Source organism: Procambarus clarkii, chromosome 39 (genome assembly GCF_040958095.1).
Source record: "Procambarus clarkii isolate CNS0578487 chromosome 39, FALCON_Pclarkii_2.0, whole genome shotgun sequence".
NCBI classification, from domain to species: Eukaryota; Metazoa; Arthropoda; class Malacostraca; order Decapoda; family Cambaridae; genus Procambarus; species Procambarus clarkii.
This window is the reverse complement of record NC_091188.1, coordinates 4565918-4582755: the sequence shown is the minus strand read 5'-3', so window position 1 is coordinate 4582755 and position 16838 is coordinate 4565918. Positions and strand designations below refer to the sequence as shown.

General features: G+C 41.8%; 2 protein-coding genes across 2 annotated transcripts in view; one reads left to right on the top strand and one right to left on the bottom strand.

Annotated features, from left to right (window-relative positions):
- The first annotated feature begins 1355 nt into the window (after positions 1 to 1355).
- Positions 1356 to 14507, top strand: LOC138349882 (sulfotransferase 1E1-like). The gene is made up of 7 exons (XM_069338333.1): positions 1356 to 1464; positions 6443 to 6617; positions 8241 to 8386; positions 8731 to 8935; positions 9622 to 9748; positions 11123 to 11407; positions 13961 to 14507. Exons 2-7 carry the CDS (start codon positions 6450 to 6452, stop codon positions 14071 to 14073), a joined length of 1044 nt encoding a protein of 347 aa, XP_069194434.1. The 5' UTR covers positions 1356 to 1464; positions 6443 to 6449; the 3' UTR covers positions 14074 to 14507.
- LOC123760499 (CD109 antigen) overlaps positions 11417 to 16838 on the bottom strand; it is a 74473-nt gene continuing 69051 nt past the window's right edge. The window contains exon 32 of the mRNA XM_045746188.2: positions 11417 to 16816. Coding sequence (XP_045602144.2) covers positions 16601 to 16816 — 216 coding nt within the window. The 3' untranslated portion in view covers positions 11417 to 16600. The remainder of the gene's footprint in view (positions 16817 to 16838) is intronic.

Sequence of the window (16838 nt, the reverse complement as noted above, 5' to 3'; positions counted from 1 at the left end):
ATCATGCTGAAGCTCAACGTGGTGAAGCTGGAGAACGATTTTGCGAATCATTGCTCGACTAGGTTAACGAAAGTTGCCAAAAGGCACCGTTATTCATCCCCTGAATGCATAAATATATGTACAACCGCCACATATCGCACGATTGACTTGTGTATAATAAATGCTCCAGGCCTCCTTTTTTTTTTGTTACACATGCCCAGGAAGCAGCCCGTAGCAGCTATCTAACTCCCAGGTACCTATTTACTGCTAGATTATCCTACATAACAAGGGGCATCAGGGTAAAAAACATTTTGCTCATTTGTCTCCGCCGGGAATCGAACCCGGAACCTCAGGATTACGAATTCGAAACGCTGTCCACTCAGCTGTCAGGCGCCCGTGTCTGCTGTCAGGCGCCTGTGTCTGCTGCCTGCCATGTCTGCTGTAAGCCCTTCACAGACTTAAGGTTGTGTACCTTGGGTTTCTTTATGTTCCAAGGTTTTGTACATTTTTGTGTGTGTAATTTTTGTACCTGTATTGTATTTTCATGTTTTGCTTTCTCCTATTTTGTGTTGTGTTGTTTCTGTCCGTCGTGGACGGTCTACTGTAATGTGATTGTGTGTTGAGTTTCATTTGGTCCTCTTACGTTTGTGCTTCATGTAAGTCACTGTTTGCTGTAGGCCCTTCAGGCCGGTGATATATCGTGCCCTTGTTTGAGGATGTGTTGAACTTTTGTGTTTAATGTCTTTTCCCTGTGTTTTCATGTTTTGTTTTGCTTTTGGCTTCATGTTTGTCCTACTTGTTATGATCTATGTTCTGTTGTGGGGGACCTTCAGGTGTTTGGCTTTGTTACACACAGAAATCACAATAGCGTGAAGCATCAAATGAACAAGTCCACAAGGGGATGCTCTCGGACGTAGGTTCGAATCCTCGTCATGGTCCTTGTGGATTTGTTCATGGCTTTGTTCTTTTGTTTTCTTTCCCTTTGTGTTCGTTTTCTATATGTGTTTAATGTTACTTATTCGCATGTATTGCAGATAAAAATTAATAAAAAAAACAGTTGGTATCAATGGAATTAAGTTAGAGTGGGAAATGTTGTAAATTATGTGCCTCAAGGCTCTGTCCTGGGACCTCTGCTATTCATAATATATATATAAATCATTTAGATTCAGATTTGAGCAGCAATATTTGCTAATATGCAAATGATACACAAATCGGGAGGGAAATGAACACGGAAAAAAGACTCACTATCACTTCAAGATGATCTAAATAGTTCAATGGTTTATTTATATAACGTAACGTAATTCTCGTCCCCAGCATGTAACCCTACCGGGCTCAGCTTGATTAAGCACTCTCGTCCCCAGGCATTGCAATCCCGCGGCCACTGCTCAGTTAAGTGCGCGTCCCTAGTGCCTTCAGTCAGTCGGCCAGCAACACTGAGTAGGTGCACGCTACCAGTCTCTTCAGTCAGTCTCCCAGCCCCACTGAGTAAGTCCAACGAACTTGATTACTGAGTATTTCTTTATCACTTTGCTACGATCAAACATTTATTACACTGAATACGATATTTATGACATTTTCGAAATACTATTCGTACCCGGGAACTTAAAATATAAAGTGTTATATTAGTTTTTCTCCCAATGATACGAGTTATATAGTGTACATTGGAAGAGGGCGAGTGAAGTATTGAACAGGTTTACCGTTTTGTTTAATGGTTTACCGAAACTTGCGTAGAGGTAACTGGTTGAATTTGGCAGGTTGTATATTCTACTGTTTAATGAGACTCTACTAGATAATGAGATTATTGCCTAATGAGACCTCGTCTTAACTCTGAATTTCCCCCCACCTCAGCCTTGAGCGCTCCCTCCCCCACACCTCACCCTCAGGCACTCCTTGAGCTCTCTCTTCCCCCACCTCAGCCTTGAGCTCCTCCTCCACACACCTCGCCCTTGACAATTCCCTTCCCAATAGAAAGTCAAATAATATTATAGACTGCAAGTAAGCAAGTGAGACTTGGAGAGGGACAATTATCTTCTTATATGTGCTATCAATCTGCTGTACGGTGTCTGTTAATCTTGTTTAAATTACCAATCAAGTTGTCAATGTAATCAACCAGAGCTTTAATATACCAATGTGCTTTAATTATACTTACTATTCTCTCTCATCTCATTTTTTTTCTTGCAATGTATCTGTTATCATTTTATTAATTCTGCTAGAATTTACCTACTTAAAATTATCTGTTAGATTAAGGACCTGCCCGAAACGCTGCGCGTACTAGTGGCTTTACAAGATTGTAAACACTATGCTATGTATTCTCTCTAACCCAATGTACCTTCTTGTATATAAATAAATAAAATGGTAATTAAACAAATAAATATTGACCCACTTGGCCTGGGATATCGTGTGTATCTGCTGATAAGATTAAATGCATCACGGGGGAGGAGATAATAGGCCCATTTCTATTATTAGATGCAGTGAAGTAAAGGTCAATGCAGTATCATCATAGAACAATTTGTATTTGCTATAAAGTGGACTGAAATGTCGTAATACAGTAGAAGGGCAGAGCAGTGGCTCTGTCTCTCTAAGTGAGGGTCTGGGCACGTTCAGAACCCAATGGATGGAGATGTGTGTGAAGAAATGCATGATAGGTTGGTTGGGGTAGTGACATGCGCATTGCATTGACTCATTGTATGAGCGAGTCATTGTCTCACGCGTGTGGGAAATACTGTCCACATAACCTTGAATTGTAAATGTTAAATTCAAATTCTAATGCGACTCATTCTCTTAAGCATAATTGATATATTAACAAGTAATTCGTAAGTGTGTAGTGAAGAAACTCCGCCACAGTTAGGCTGTGGGGCGTCAGCTTGGCTCCTACGTCACGCACTGTGGTTATCTTGGGGTTATCTTGAGATGATTTCGGGGCTTAGCATCCCCGCGGCCCGGTCCTCGACAAGCCTCCTTTTTGTTACACATCCCCAGGAAGCAGCCCGTCGCAGCTGTCTAACTCCCAGGTACCTATTTACTGCTAGGTGAACAGAGGCATCAAAGTTGAAAGAAATTCTACCCATTTGTTTCCGCCTCCACCGGGGATCGAACCCCGAACATCAGGTACAACGAATCCGAAGCGATGTCCACTCAGCTGTCAGGCCCCTTGTGGTATACAATTGGGAAACTTAAGTTGTTTCCTATCACGTCTTATAAACTAAATAACAGTAAGAAATCAAATAATACTCAAACAACTAATTAAATTAATATTAATCCAAATTTATAAATGAGTAGCCTAGGACTCTGAATGAACAAATAAAAAATTTAAGAGTTCTCCGACTCTGAGGTTGGGGTGAGTGGCTGCTGGCTTATCTATCAAATAGTTCTCGCATAAACAAAACAGAAAAAAAGAACTGCATGCGCCACGAGAGAGACGCCACATGTCTCCGTTACACACCCATAAGTTTATTTATTTATATATATATATATATATATATATATATATATATATATATATATATATATATATATATATATATATATATATATATATATATATATATATATATATATATATATATTTTTTTTTTTAAACAAATGATCACTACCTCTACCTCAAGAACAAATTGTTGACCAAATGCCCCCCCCCCTTTTATATCAAAATTTTGTTTTGTAGTTGCCATTCTTGCCTTGTTTTCCTACAACCAGCCTTCTTATGCAAACAAGTATAGACCCAGAACTAAACCTCTTATCCACTATCTATGACAATCATTACTTTAATGATCATAATTGCAGATATTTTGCTGCTCATGATGTAAACAATGTATTAACACATAATCACAATATCTCTGTACTTAACTTGAATGTAAGATCACTAAGCAAACACTTCGATGATGTTAGTGCCTTGATTGAAACTATTGACAACAAATTCTCTTTTATTATACTTACTGAAACGTGGTTAAAAGAGAATATTACTCAACTCCTTAACATGCCAAACTACTCAGCAATTCACAACTGTCGACCAATTCAGAGAGGTGGTGGTACTGCTCTTTACTACCACCAAGAACTAACATGCTTAAAAGTAATTAGAACTAGAGACTGCTGTGGGGAGTATATTTTCGCCAGTTTCAGAGTCAAGGGTACTGAGTCTGTCCTGACTGTGGGAGCAGTCTATAGAATTCCTAACACTGATGTGTCCGAATTCAATTCTAATCTTAGAAATCTAATACTAGATAACAGACTGAACAAAAACCATCTAATTATCGCAGGGGACTTTAATATTGACCTCTGCGAGCCTGAAAACCCTACTGCTGTTAGCTTCCTCAACTGTATGAATTCCTGCTTCCTCATACCCTTAATCACTAAACCTACTAGAATTACTGATAGTACTGCCACAGCTCTTGATCACATCTGGACCAACATAACCTCTCTGCTTACTTCAGGGATAATCATCGATAGCACTACAGACCATTACCCCACATTTCTCCTAACTAACATTAACAAACCACCTCTAGAGACAAGGGAGATAAGCTTTAGGCTGCACAATGACACTGCCATAGGCAGTTTTATAGCTGCTGCTGCTAATATCAACTGGGAGTCCGAATTAGGTAACATAGGGGACATCAGCCTAGCAGTGCAATCTTTTCTTCAAAAAACTCTCAGCCTTTATAACACCCACTGTCCTATGCTAACGAAACAAGTTGCAAAGGGGATACTTAAATCCATTAATAAAAAACATGACCTTGAGAAGAAGTATAGGCTCTAAATGCCACAGTGAATACTGAGCTAAATATAGTCCATCACTGGCTAACTGCCAACAAACTCACCCTCAATATTGACAAAACTTTCTATATTTTGTTTGGCAATAAACCCTCAAATCAAATAAATCTCAGGATTAACAATATCCAAATTTGTAACAAAGTAGATGGCAAATTCCTTGGCGTTCTCATTGACCGCAAGCTGAATTTCCAGGGACACATTCTAAATATATCATAAAAAGTTTAAAAAAAACTGTTGACATTCTTTCTAAGATCAGATATTATGTACCTCGCCCTGCCCTGGTGACACTCTATTACTCTCTCATCTATCCTTATCTCAACTATAGTATTTGTGTTTGGGGTTCTACTACCCAGAATCATTTACGTCCTCTAATTACTCAACACAAAGCTGCTATTAGGACAATATCTAACTCTGGCCCCAGACATTACTCGGTACCCTTACTCAAATCTCTGAATATGTTAGCTATTAAGTCACTGCACATCCTCTCATGTGTATTTTATATATATAAAACGCTGAACTGTAATGTCTAACCTGACCTTAAAAGCTTCCTAGAAGGTTGTAACAGATCCCATGAGCACCACACCAGAAACAAATACCTATTTGATATTCCAAGAGTACGACTTAGTCAAAGCAGAAATGCTTTACAAATCAAGGGACCTCGAATGTGGAATGACCTTCCCAACTATGTTAAAGACTGTACCTCTCCCAACCAGTTTAAGATAAACACTAAGTACCACCTAATTAACTCAATGTAACCTACCTCACCCCTGAATGTCAACCCATGTCTACGATTTTAAACAATGCTGTTTGTTGACCAAATTGTATTTTTGTTTTTTTCTGCCATGTTTCCCCCCCTCCCCCCCCCCCCCCATTTTTTTCATTTTTTCTGATTTTTTCTCAACACAATTTATACTTTAATCTAAGTTAGTATTAAGTTTTAGTCTTAGTGTTTTTCCTGCCCGAAACGCTTTGCGTAATAGTGGCCTTTAGGCATTGTATGTACTAGCTCTATCTATGAATCCATCAACTTTTGTATTTCACCTTGTACTTTATGTACTGTATGTACTTTACCTGAATAAATATTTGTATTTGTATTGTATTTGCATTTGTTGTTTTCAATCATTTTTCTTAAGAGGGGGTCAAGCCAGCTCTGAACTCGCTCACCAAGTTTCTTGGGTTCTCAATGGGAGACAGTCACATGTCAATGGTAGCAATTCTACCAGCTCCAACCCACTCATGTTGGACACAAACCCAATAGTAATCACCATGGAAACCTGGGAAATGGTAGCCCCAATGGTCTGACCTACAGCGGGCCGCGGGGACGCTAAGTCCCGAAATCATATCAAGATAACCTCAAGAGGAAGATAACCCATCTCGCACTGAAGCAAGTGGGCACGAGTATAAAAAGTGAACCTTGTGGTAACAAATTGTCTTATATAGAAACTCGCACGACTCATAATAGGGGGGAACTAAGAATGTTAAGTAGAATAAGTAAGTATCTGGGGAGTGTATACTAACGCCACATGGACAAACGCACTTCAGAACTAGGTATACTTAGAAGCAAGTGGACTAAAAGCTACGGCAATAGTTGACAGGCAGCTGGAAGCTGATTCCAGCCATCTATGGCCCTGGGTGCCATCTAGAATAGTACAGACGCTAGCAACCACTTCCTTTATAATATTTTAACTTCTATCATCAGATCCATCATGTCACTTGCCAGCGGCCACAAAGTTGTTCCTCTGGAGGGGGAGGAGCTGGCCAAGCAGAAGAAGGACTTTATTGGCTATAAAAGTGGTCTCGTCCGCCTCAATCCCGAGAGATGGCTCTTCACGACTGCTTTCTTGAAGTATGGTGACAAATATTACAACTTTAAGGTATGAGCAAACTTCATTTGGCTAAGGAACTAGGTTGTGGCATTTAATATTGACCGGAGAAAGGGAAAAGTAGAAGTAGTTGAAATTTCAAAGTAAGCTTTGAAACTTCATGGGGGAATTCATGAAAGAGTATCACATGTGTGATTAATGGTTTCGGTTGTGCGAGAAGAATAAGAGCGCCATCAGATATATCCATGAAGGAGGTAAAGACTTAACCTGAAATGTGGTGTGAAATGTACGTGTTGATTAGTTCTAGGCTGAGATAAACTAATGTAGTGTAGGAAATGAAAATGGAAAAGATGTAGAAAATTCCCAGAACATATTGGTGTAACAGACCTGTTATTGTGCTACTGAATAAAGATAAGTGTATGCAGTTAGTGTATAAGTTACACATTGTTAAGTGGATAAATTATTGGATATAATACCGATTATAATCAGTACCAAAAAAATTATTCGCACATTCTCCAGATCAGCAACTCCAGTTTTGAATGGGGCAATTAACTTGCAACAATATTCCTCCCTAAATAGCATTAGTGTCTAAACAATACCATCATTGATTTGGCATCTCTTGTTTGACAGGTTCTCGTTATCCTGCCTGTAATCTTTCTTGCAGTTATAACAGTTACTTTGTGTCCTGTAAATGTAAGGTCTCCCGACATGATTATTCCCAGGTCTTTTACTGTCCTTTTTTTTTACTATAGTGTGATTTTACTGTTTTATATGTAACACCTGTTTGGATTTCTTCGTTCTTACCATAGAGCAGGGGGCGAAATTTATCCTATTGAACATAATGTTATTTTCTGTGGCTCATTTAAAGATGAGGTTTCATATTTAAATGAAGCAGACCTCGAAACATAGGTTTCGAGGTCTGCAGTGTTCTCAGCAATTTCTACTCTCATACAAATCCTGCGTCATCTGCAAAGGATGATACGGAACTGTGTCCTTGTCTATGGCCGAGATGAGAATGAGTGTACTGGAGCATGCACAGTACCCTGGAGTACTGAACTTTTCAAGGCTGATGATCCGGTTTCTTACTTTGAATATTACACAATGGGTTCTGTTAGGAAATTGTAGCTCCATCTATCTATTTTTTCCGGTAATTCCTTTTACGCGCAGGGTTGTGAGTTTCATAATTTGGCACTGATTGTGAATGTTGTTAACTTACATCATGGGGCCCCGGGCACCGATCCCTAGTCCTCCTGTGGCCCCTATCATGGGCCCCTTAAGGTCTGTTGTTTGCATTGAAAGTAGTGTTGCAGCTCTGTTATCCACTAGTTGTGATTTCCCTTTTATAAGCGCACGTGTTACTGAATATAACCAAAGGGCTGTAGGAATGATTCTCGCACATATCTCTTTCCTGGACTTTCCTCACTTTATAATGTAGTTTAAAATTTACTCCTAAGTTCATTTTACACATTTAATAGGCCTGTTAAGTGCCAGTAAAAGAAAGCGTTTTTCACATGTTAGCATCTTCAGATGTAGGGAATATTATGCATAGTCAGGAATGACTGATTGTTTCTATATACACATTTTCTGCCATTTCTACCTAGGAATTCCACTGTAACCAGCACCAATGTAAGTCGGCAGCATTTTCACCTGACGCTCCATTTTCCTGTCCCCCAGTTCGAGCCTAGCGACGTGCTCTTGATGACGTGGCCCAAGTGTGGCACGACGTGGATGCAGGAGATCGTGTGGACGATGAGGAACAACCCCGACCTTGGCCATGCACTAGCTTCCCTGTCCACCATGGCCCGCTCTCCTTTTATCGAGTAATTGTTCGTTTAGACGCTTCAGTTATTATAACTTCAGACACTAATTTATGTTGTTGACCAAACCACATAACTAGAAAGTGAAGAGACGACGACGTTTCGGTCCGTCCTGGACCATTATCAAGTCGATTGTAGGTCCAGGACGGACCACAATCGTCGTCGATTGAACCTAGAGAATGGTCCAGGACGGACCGAAACGTCGTCGTCTCTTCACTTTCTAGTTATGTGGTCTGGTCAACATTTGCCAGCCACGTTATTGTGACTCATCTCCACTTATCATGTTGGTGAATGTCATTCGCTATGCACTGTAAACAGTTGATTAAAGATGGCGTCGTTCTCGACAGAATGGACTTTTTTCTTGACGATCACGTTGACTTTGAAAATGTGGCTGAATCTCCCTTGTTGAAGAATTTCGATATAGCGTGTCCCGGGAGGAACCCGAGGGATGGAATTATGCTCCAGATGGCCGAGCTGGCGTCTCCGCCCCGCACCATAAAGACCCACCTGCCGCTCTCTCTCTTCGCGCCCTCGCTTCTTGAGACTACTAAGGTATTTATACGTGGTCAAGTCAGGTACACACACACACACACAGCCCATACGTCTGGAAATACTCTTGATATTCTGATATTCAGCTCATACGTCTGGAAATACTCTTGATAATGTTCCATGACGGACCGAAACGTCCTCACAGGACCTGAAACGTCCTCATGTCAGTTATTTTCACATGTGTGGGTTGGGTGTGGGAACTTCAGCCTCGTTATTGCAACTTACTAGCTGTGTAAAGTTAGGTGCTAAGATGACACGTCAGAAAACGGAGAAACGACGACGTTTCGGTCCATTATAAAGTCGTCTGATGACTTGAAGTAACGTCATATCTTCAGCCACGTTATTGTGACTCATTGTCTGCTGAGGTGTTAATGTGTGTGTGGCCTCCTGACTGACAAAACTATATTAGCCAATGATCCTTGCTTCTCAGAATGAATTAACCTGACACTTATGGATTAAAGAAAAACTTAGCACATGTATTGACGTATATACTACTACAAAACTTCCTTAAAATTCTAGGTATTATGCAACATGCAATAATAAAACACGGTCATGTACCATACAATAATACAATGAGACATGTATTCCAATGCTAATACTATTTGGCTATGTATCACGCAATAATATAGAGGAGTCACGCATCAGTTACAAATACAGGGTCGTCATTAACACATGTTGTTGTTGTCCAGGTGGTGTACGTGGCCAGGAACCCCAAGGACGTGGTGGTCTCCTTCCACCACCACTCACGAATGATCAAGAATCACGGATACGTGGGATCCTTTCCTGATTTTGTCCAGTTCTTTGTGGACGACAACTGTAAGTTTACCGCCACGTTATCACAGCTCGATGGGCGAGATCACACATTTGCTCTGCTTGTCGGCTACAAATTGTAAACATTTAAGCAATTCGAGTAATATTTCTGCATGGATTTGTTGGCGAAGGATTCCTAGTAATCGTGACTCTCTTATACGTGTATTCAGAACTCGTAGTTTCAGCTTTATTTAGTAATGTAGCTGTTCAACATTTCTAAGTTATCTCCCCTCTCCCCCTTTTTTTAGTTTTAAAATTGGTCCAGTTGTTTACACCCATTCCAGTGTTCAAAGTCTTATATGTTATTTTATCTAATGAGTCTGCAAAAGCTTACCGTGTCCCCCTGTCCCTCTAGACAGGAGACAGCTTAAAGAGTTCCAGTTATCCACGAATGGTATTGCATTTTTCACCGAACACTCTCCGGTATGTTGCTTTACACCCATCACTCTTGGCGTCCACTTCATCTTCCAACTCTCAACCTTGGCACGACCACTACACATGACCGGAACTTATTCTTAATCATAACTAACACTATATTTATCCACCATTCTCAGAAATTACTCATTCTGTCATCTATATTTATAGTCTCGCAAATCATACCCTAATTTTATTTCTTGCATTCCTAGAATAGAGGCCATATTCCTGTAGCACATTTGCAAATCCCCAATAGCCATTATCCTCCTTTGTTTTTTTGTTGCTGTTGTGATGTACACCTTTTCTGGTAACGAGGCTCCTGCTCAAGGTCGCAACTTGGTTCCCAATACATTTTTCTTTTGAGATTTCTACTCGAGTTCTCTGCTAGAAATGTGAAGTGGTCCGGTATCTCACCCACTCTCCTTCTTGCACGTCTGGTCGTTCTGGCTCCTCGTTTACCATTCTCCAACTGTCCTTCAGGGTATGTTGCTGTTCATCTTTATTGTTCATCGTTTGACGTGAGCCCCCTTGCCTCTCTGTCTCTGCTCTAAGCCCCAGACAGAGCTCATGCAGGACTTGAGGCGAGAGGTATCATTTGAGCCATCGTTTTCAAGAATAGTCACTAGCTAGAGCCACAGAAACACAATCATGCCCGAAACGCTTTGCATATTAGTGCTTTTTAGGCATAGTATAAACTAGATGTATCTAGAAATCCAACATTCATCTTGTAAGTCATTTGGTATGTGTGTGTACTTTTCCTAAATATTATTATTAACTGCCTTTGACATGAGCCAACGACATTCTGTGACAAGTATCAGTGTCACGTTTGACTGGAGTCCACACACTCATTTATGTCACCGACATATGTCTTCCTCTTCCTAGCGATGTCTTGCGATGTTAGTCTTCCTAGTTCCTAGTGACAGAAAAGAGGGCTTATGTGACCGCCATCTCTCATCCTTTTTCCAGTGGCGTACGGGCCGTACTGGCTTCACCTGAAGGAGGCGTGGGAGAAGCGACACCACCCCAACCTGCACTTCGTCTTCTACGAGGACCTCAAGGAGGACATTATGGGAGAACTAAGGAAGCTCAATGACTTCCTCGGCACTGAACTAACCGACAATCAGCTCAATAACGTGGCGAAACATTCCAGCTTCAGCGAGATGAAAGCTAGAGATGCAATGGGGTTAGACAAAGATGAAACCCTTTGTGATCAAAAAGTGATCAGTAAAGAAGGAGGCTTCTTCAGGAAAGGTAAAATGCTCCCAAACACACACACACACACACACACACACACACACACACACACACACACACACACACACACACACACACACACATATACACACACACACACACACACACACACACACACACACACACACACACACACACACACACACACACACACACACACACACACACACACACACACACCTGTTGTGTACCTGTTGATTAACGGTTGAGAGGCGGGACCAAAGAGCCAGAGCTCAACCCCCGCAAACACAACTAGGTGAGTATACACACACACGTACGTGGGCCTGACGGCTGAGTGGACAGCGCTCGGAATTTGTAGTCCTAAGATCCGGGGATCGAGTCTCGGCGGAGGTTGAAACAAATGGGCAGAGTTTCTTTCACCTTGATGCCCCTGTTCACCTAGCAGTAAATAGGTACCTTGGAGTTAGACAGCTGCTACGGGCTGCTTCCTGGGTGTGTGAGAAAAAAAACAGTCGATTGACAGTTGAGAAGCGAACCTAAAGAGCCAGAGCTCATCCCCCTCAACTAGGTGAACTAGGTTGATACCGGACTCAACTAGGTGTGTGTACTAGGTGAGTACACACACACGAGAAAAAATGTCACAATCTGAAACGTCAAGGCAAACACACAACAAACATTTTCAAGCAAAAATTTGGAAGACGGCCAATATAGTCTCTATATACAAGAAGGGTGATAAACAGGAGGCGCTGAACTACATAGTTACATAGTGAACTACACTGAACTATTTTTGGTAGGGACGCGAGTCTTATTTTCCTCGGCGTCACCCCTTTTATATGAAAGGAACCGTCGGAAATGCATCCGAGGTGCCGTGTGGTTTGTCGCCTCCTCGTTGGTGGAGAGAGTCCCTAACCCTAACTTGCATACCATGCAAGCTGATGGAGAAGGCTGAGCGAAAAAAAACTAGTGGAACATTTGGAGCGAAAGAACTTTGTAACACACAACAATAGCAGGGGTTCAGGGATGGCAAGTCATGCCTCACAGGATTAATTGAATTCTATGACTAGGCAACACATAATCATGCAAGATACAGAGGGCTGGGCAAACTGCATATTCTTGGATTGCCAGAAAGCCTTTGACACCGTGCCACATAAGAGACAGGTGTACAGGCGGGAGTGAAAGGGAAGGTACTCCACTGGATGGGGAAAGTTTCAGAGTGGCGAGGCGTCACCAGTGGAGTCCCACAGGAATCAGTCCTTGGAACTATACTGTTTCTGATATTTAAATGATCTCCCAGAGGGAATAAACTCGTTCCTCTCAATGGTTGCTGATGATGCAAAAATTATAAGGAGGATTAAGACAGAAGGAGATAGCATAAGGCTACAAGATGACCTAGACAGACTGAAGGAACGGTTTAACAAATGGCTGCTGAAGTTCAATCCATGTAAATGTAAAGTGATGAAACTAGGCGGAGGAAATAGGTCAGACACTGGATACCGAATGGGAGAAAAAGATCTTGGAGTTGATATCACACCAAATCTGTCTCCTGAAGCCCACATCAAAGGATAAAAATCGGCGGCGTATGCGAGGCTGGCTAACATCAGAACTGCCTTCAGAAACCTGTGTAAGGAATACTTCAGAACCTTGTATACCACATATGTAAGGCCAATCCTGGAGTATGCGGCCCCAACATGGAGCCCGTACTTTGTCAAGCACAAGACGAAGATGGAAAAAGTTCAGAGGTATGCCACTAGGCTAGTCCCAGAACTAAGAGGCATGAGTTATGAGGAAAGGCTGCCTGAACTGCACCTCATGTCGCTGGAAGACAGAAGAGATCGGGGAGATATGATCACCATACACAAAATTCTCAGGGAAATTGACAGGGTAGACAAGTGTGGACCATTTAACACGGGTGGTACACGCACAAGGGGATACAGGTGGAAGCTGAGCACTCAAGTGAGCCACAGACATTTTGAGACAATAGAAAGAACTTTTTCAGTGTCAGAGTAGTTAGTAAATGGAATGCATTAGGAAGTTATGTGGTGGAGGCTGACACCATACACAGTTTCAAATGTAGATATGATGGAACTCGAGAAGCTCAGGAATCTGTACACCAGTAGATTGAGTATTGAGAGGCGGGACTAAAGAGCCAAAGTTCAACCCCCGCAAGCACAACTAGGTTATCGTAAGGTTATCTTGAGATGATTTCGGGGCTTTAGTGTCCCCGCGGCCTGGTCCTCGACCAGGCCTCCACCCCCAGGAAACAGCCCGTGACAGCTGACTAACACCCAGGTACCTATTTTACTGCTAGGTAACAGGGGCATAGGGTGAAAGAAACTCTGGCTATTGTTTCTCGCCGGCGCCCGGGATCGAACCCGGGACCACAGGATCACAAGTCCAGCGTGCTGTCCGCTCGGCCGACCAGCTCCCCATGAGGTGAGTAAAAGACGATCACAACGTTGTTAACGTTACTACAAACGTTAGAACGAAGTAGAAGTAGGAGTACGAACACGAAATGTGCGAACGTTTGGACATAATATTGTAGAAACGTTCCGTATATAGACATAATCCCTATCATTGTGTCGTTTCCAGGAGAGACTGGAAGCTGGAAGGCAAAACTCACGCCAGTGCTGGAGGATAAAGTTGACAAGTGGATTACCCGCAACCTAAACGACTTCGGAATCAACTTTAAATATTGCCTGTGAGCGACATGACCCCTTACGGCGCTGACCACGTGGCTAAGGTCAGCGGCCAGATGCTGGGACGTGGCTATTGCTCTCACTATCACCATTCTCAATGCTCACTTGATACACATTTTAAACTAAGATCTCGCTTATTAAAAAAAAAATGATAAATTTGTAAGGTAAAACTTGCAAATGTGCCTCTGTAACCCTTTCCACTACCGCCCACAAGATGGGTATGGGGTGCATAATAAATGAACTAAACTAACTAAATAGTATATATATATTAAACATGCAACAAATCGCATGAAATATATTAGGTACTGTTTATGTTGGATATGATGTTATGATACATGATTCAGCATAGCGTTGCCTGAAACGCTATGTGTATTAGTGGCTTTAGGTATTGTATGTACTCGCTCTATTTATAAATTCAAAAGTATGTTTGTAACTCTGCATATATGTGTATACGTTTCCTTAATAAAATATTATATATATATATATATATATATATATATATATATATATATATATATATATATATATTTATATATATATATATATATATATATATATATATATATATATATATATATATATATATATTGAATTATGTAATCCAGAATTAATATATTGAATTATGTAATCCAGAATTAATCGTAACATGTTATTAGTGTTCTCCCCCAAAAAAATATGTCATTTTCTCTTAAAAAATCAAAGAAAATCGTAAATAATTTAAGATAACCTAATAACAAAATGCAAAAATGTTTTAAAACATTACATTTTTCGTAATATTTTAGTAAGAGGGACCCTCGTGGAGGGTCCCTCTTCCTAAATTTTTGAAAAACCTTGACCCACGTGACTAAAGTTTTTACCCCTCCTACAGTTCTGAAACTCCTTTTTCTTTAACAATTTTCTTCACAGTTTCGCTCCATTTCCGTCTTCACAGATGGGTCTAAGTCTGCAGACGGTGTAGGCTACTCTGTTGTTTTCCTGACCACACCTATATGTGTCGCCTGCCTCTGGAGACTAGCATCTTCACGGCATAACTTTATGCTATTCTCTATGCTCTTCGTCAACTGCTTTCTTGCTGTCAATCCTCCTTTGTTGTAGTAGTTGACCCTCGAATTGCCCTCATGGTTCTGGAGTCCTTTAATCCAGTCCATCCTGTGGTCAGTCGAAATTCAACATTAGCTGTTTCTTATCTCCAGTAGATTCAAGACAGTGGAATTTTGCTGGGTTCCCAGCCATATTGGCGTGTCCTTAAATGAGCGTGCAGACGCTGCCGCTAAGGAAGCTATCCGTACTTGTCCCATCTCCCGTAAAGGTATTCCTTATTCTGTCTTTTACCCAGTTATTCATTCCTCCATGCTTGTCCGTTGGTAGGGCTTGTTGGTCTTCTGTTACTGGTAACAAACTGCATGCTCTTAAGAGTCGTGTGTCCCTGTGGCCTTCCTCCTACCACCGTAACCGACGGTGGGAAACGGCTCTGGCGATGTTACGTATTGGCCCATACACGTTTAACTCACGGGCACTTAATGGAGCGCCGCCCTGCTCCTTATTGTCCAAACTGCATTCTCTCTCTTACAGTTGTGCATAATCTTGTTGAATGTCCTGACTTCCAGGACGAGCGTGTGTCTTGCTTCCCGACCGTCCCTCACGGTCACTTGTCCCTCGATAGACTTCTTGGTGAATCGGATACCTTTGATATCGTTCACCTTATACGTTTCTGTTCTCATATTGGCATCCCTAGTGATATTTAGCGCCCTCTGATTATTCCGCACATTTGATGGTGCTATACATAGCGCTCCCGGCTTGGTGCCTTCTTTTGATAATTACTTACTTGCCTCCCATATTTGTTAGAAGTTAACGCTTGAGTACGTTGCTCTGGTCCCATTTAAAGTACCAGAATTGTGGCTGTTCTTTGGTGTGTCGTCCTCAGGAGCGAACCTATATTTTGTTCACTAATACAATTGCTGTTCATCGGGCACTAATACAATAGCTGTTCAGTGAGCACTAATACAATAGCCGTTCAGTGGGCACTAATACAATAGCATTTCAGTGGGCACTAATACAATAGCTGTTCAGTGGGCATTAATACAATAGCCGTTCAGTGGGCACTAATACAATAGCTGTTCAGTGGGCACAATAGCTGTTCAGTGGGCACTAATACAATAGCTGTTCAGTGGGCACTAATACAATAGCTGTTCAGTGTTTGCTAATATAATGACTGTTCAGTGGCCACAAGATTAGAGTAAAAGATATCACCAGTGATTGTTCAATGGTCAACAGAGCACCGCTATGAGCCTCGCCAGGGGTTATGAGAGCGGGTCACTAGTGACGTCCTATTTCACCAGAGGTTATTTAGTGGTCACCAGTAACGTTCAATGTTCGGCAGAGGCTAAGTAGCGGCAATCAGTGACGTCCAATGTTCACCCGAGGAGACGTAGGGATCACCAGTAACGTCCAGTGTTCACCAGAGGCTACGTAGGAGTCACCAATGAATGCACCGCGACTAGCGTCACCAGTGGTGCTGTTGTTTTAGATTTAACTACTCGGAACGAAATGTCCATGTAGCACGGACTAGGGTGAGCCCGTAAGTCACCAGTGGTGACCGATGATGTGAAGAGCCACGAAGAGTAGGGGGTTTCAGTTGCCAGGATAAGTGCCAGGGTGCCTGAGTCAGTGCCAGGATCAGTGCCAAGAGGATGGTGAGGCTGGGGACGGAGAGCGCCGGACTCCTGCTGTAGAAGGGACAATACGGACACTGGAAAGAGAAATGTACAACT

Coding starts and splice junctions, on each gene's coding strand:
- LOC138349882 (XM_069338333.1), top strand. CDS start 6,450: ATGTCACTTGCCAGCGGCCACAAAGTTGTTCCTCTGGAGGGGGAGGAG. Junction 6,618..8,240: donor ACAAATATTACAACTTTAAG/GTATGAGCAAAC, acceptor CCTGTCCCCCAG/TTCGAGCCTAGCGACGTGCT. Junction 8,936..9,621: donor CGCTTCTTGAGACTACTAAG/GTATTTATACGT, acceptor GTTGTTGTCCAG/GTGGTGTACGTGGCCAGGAA.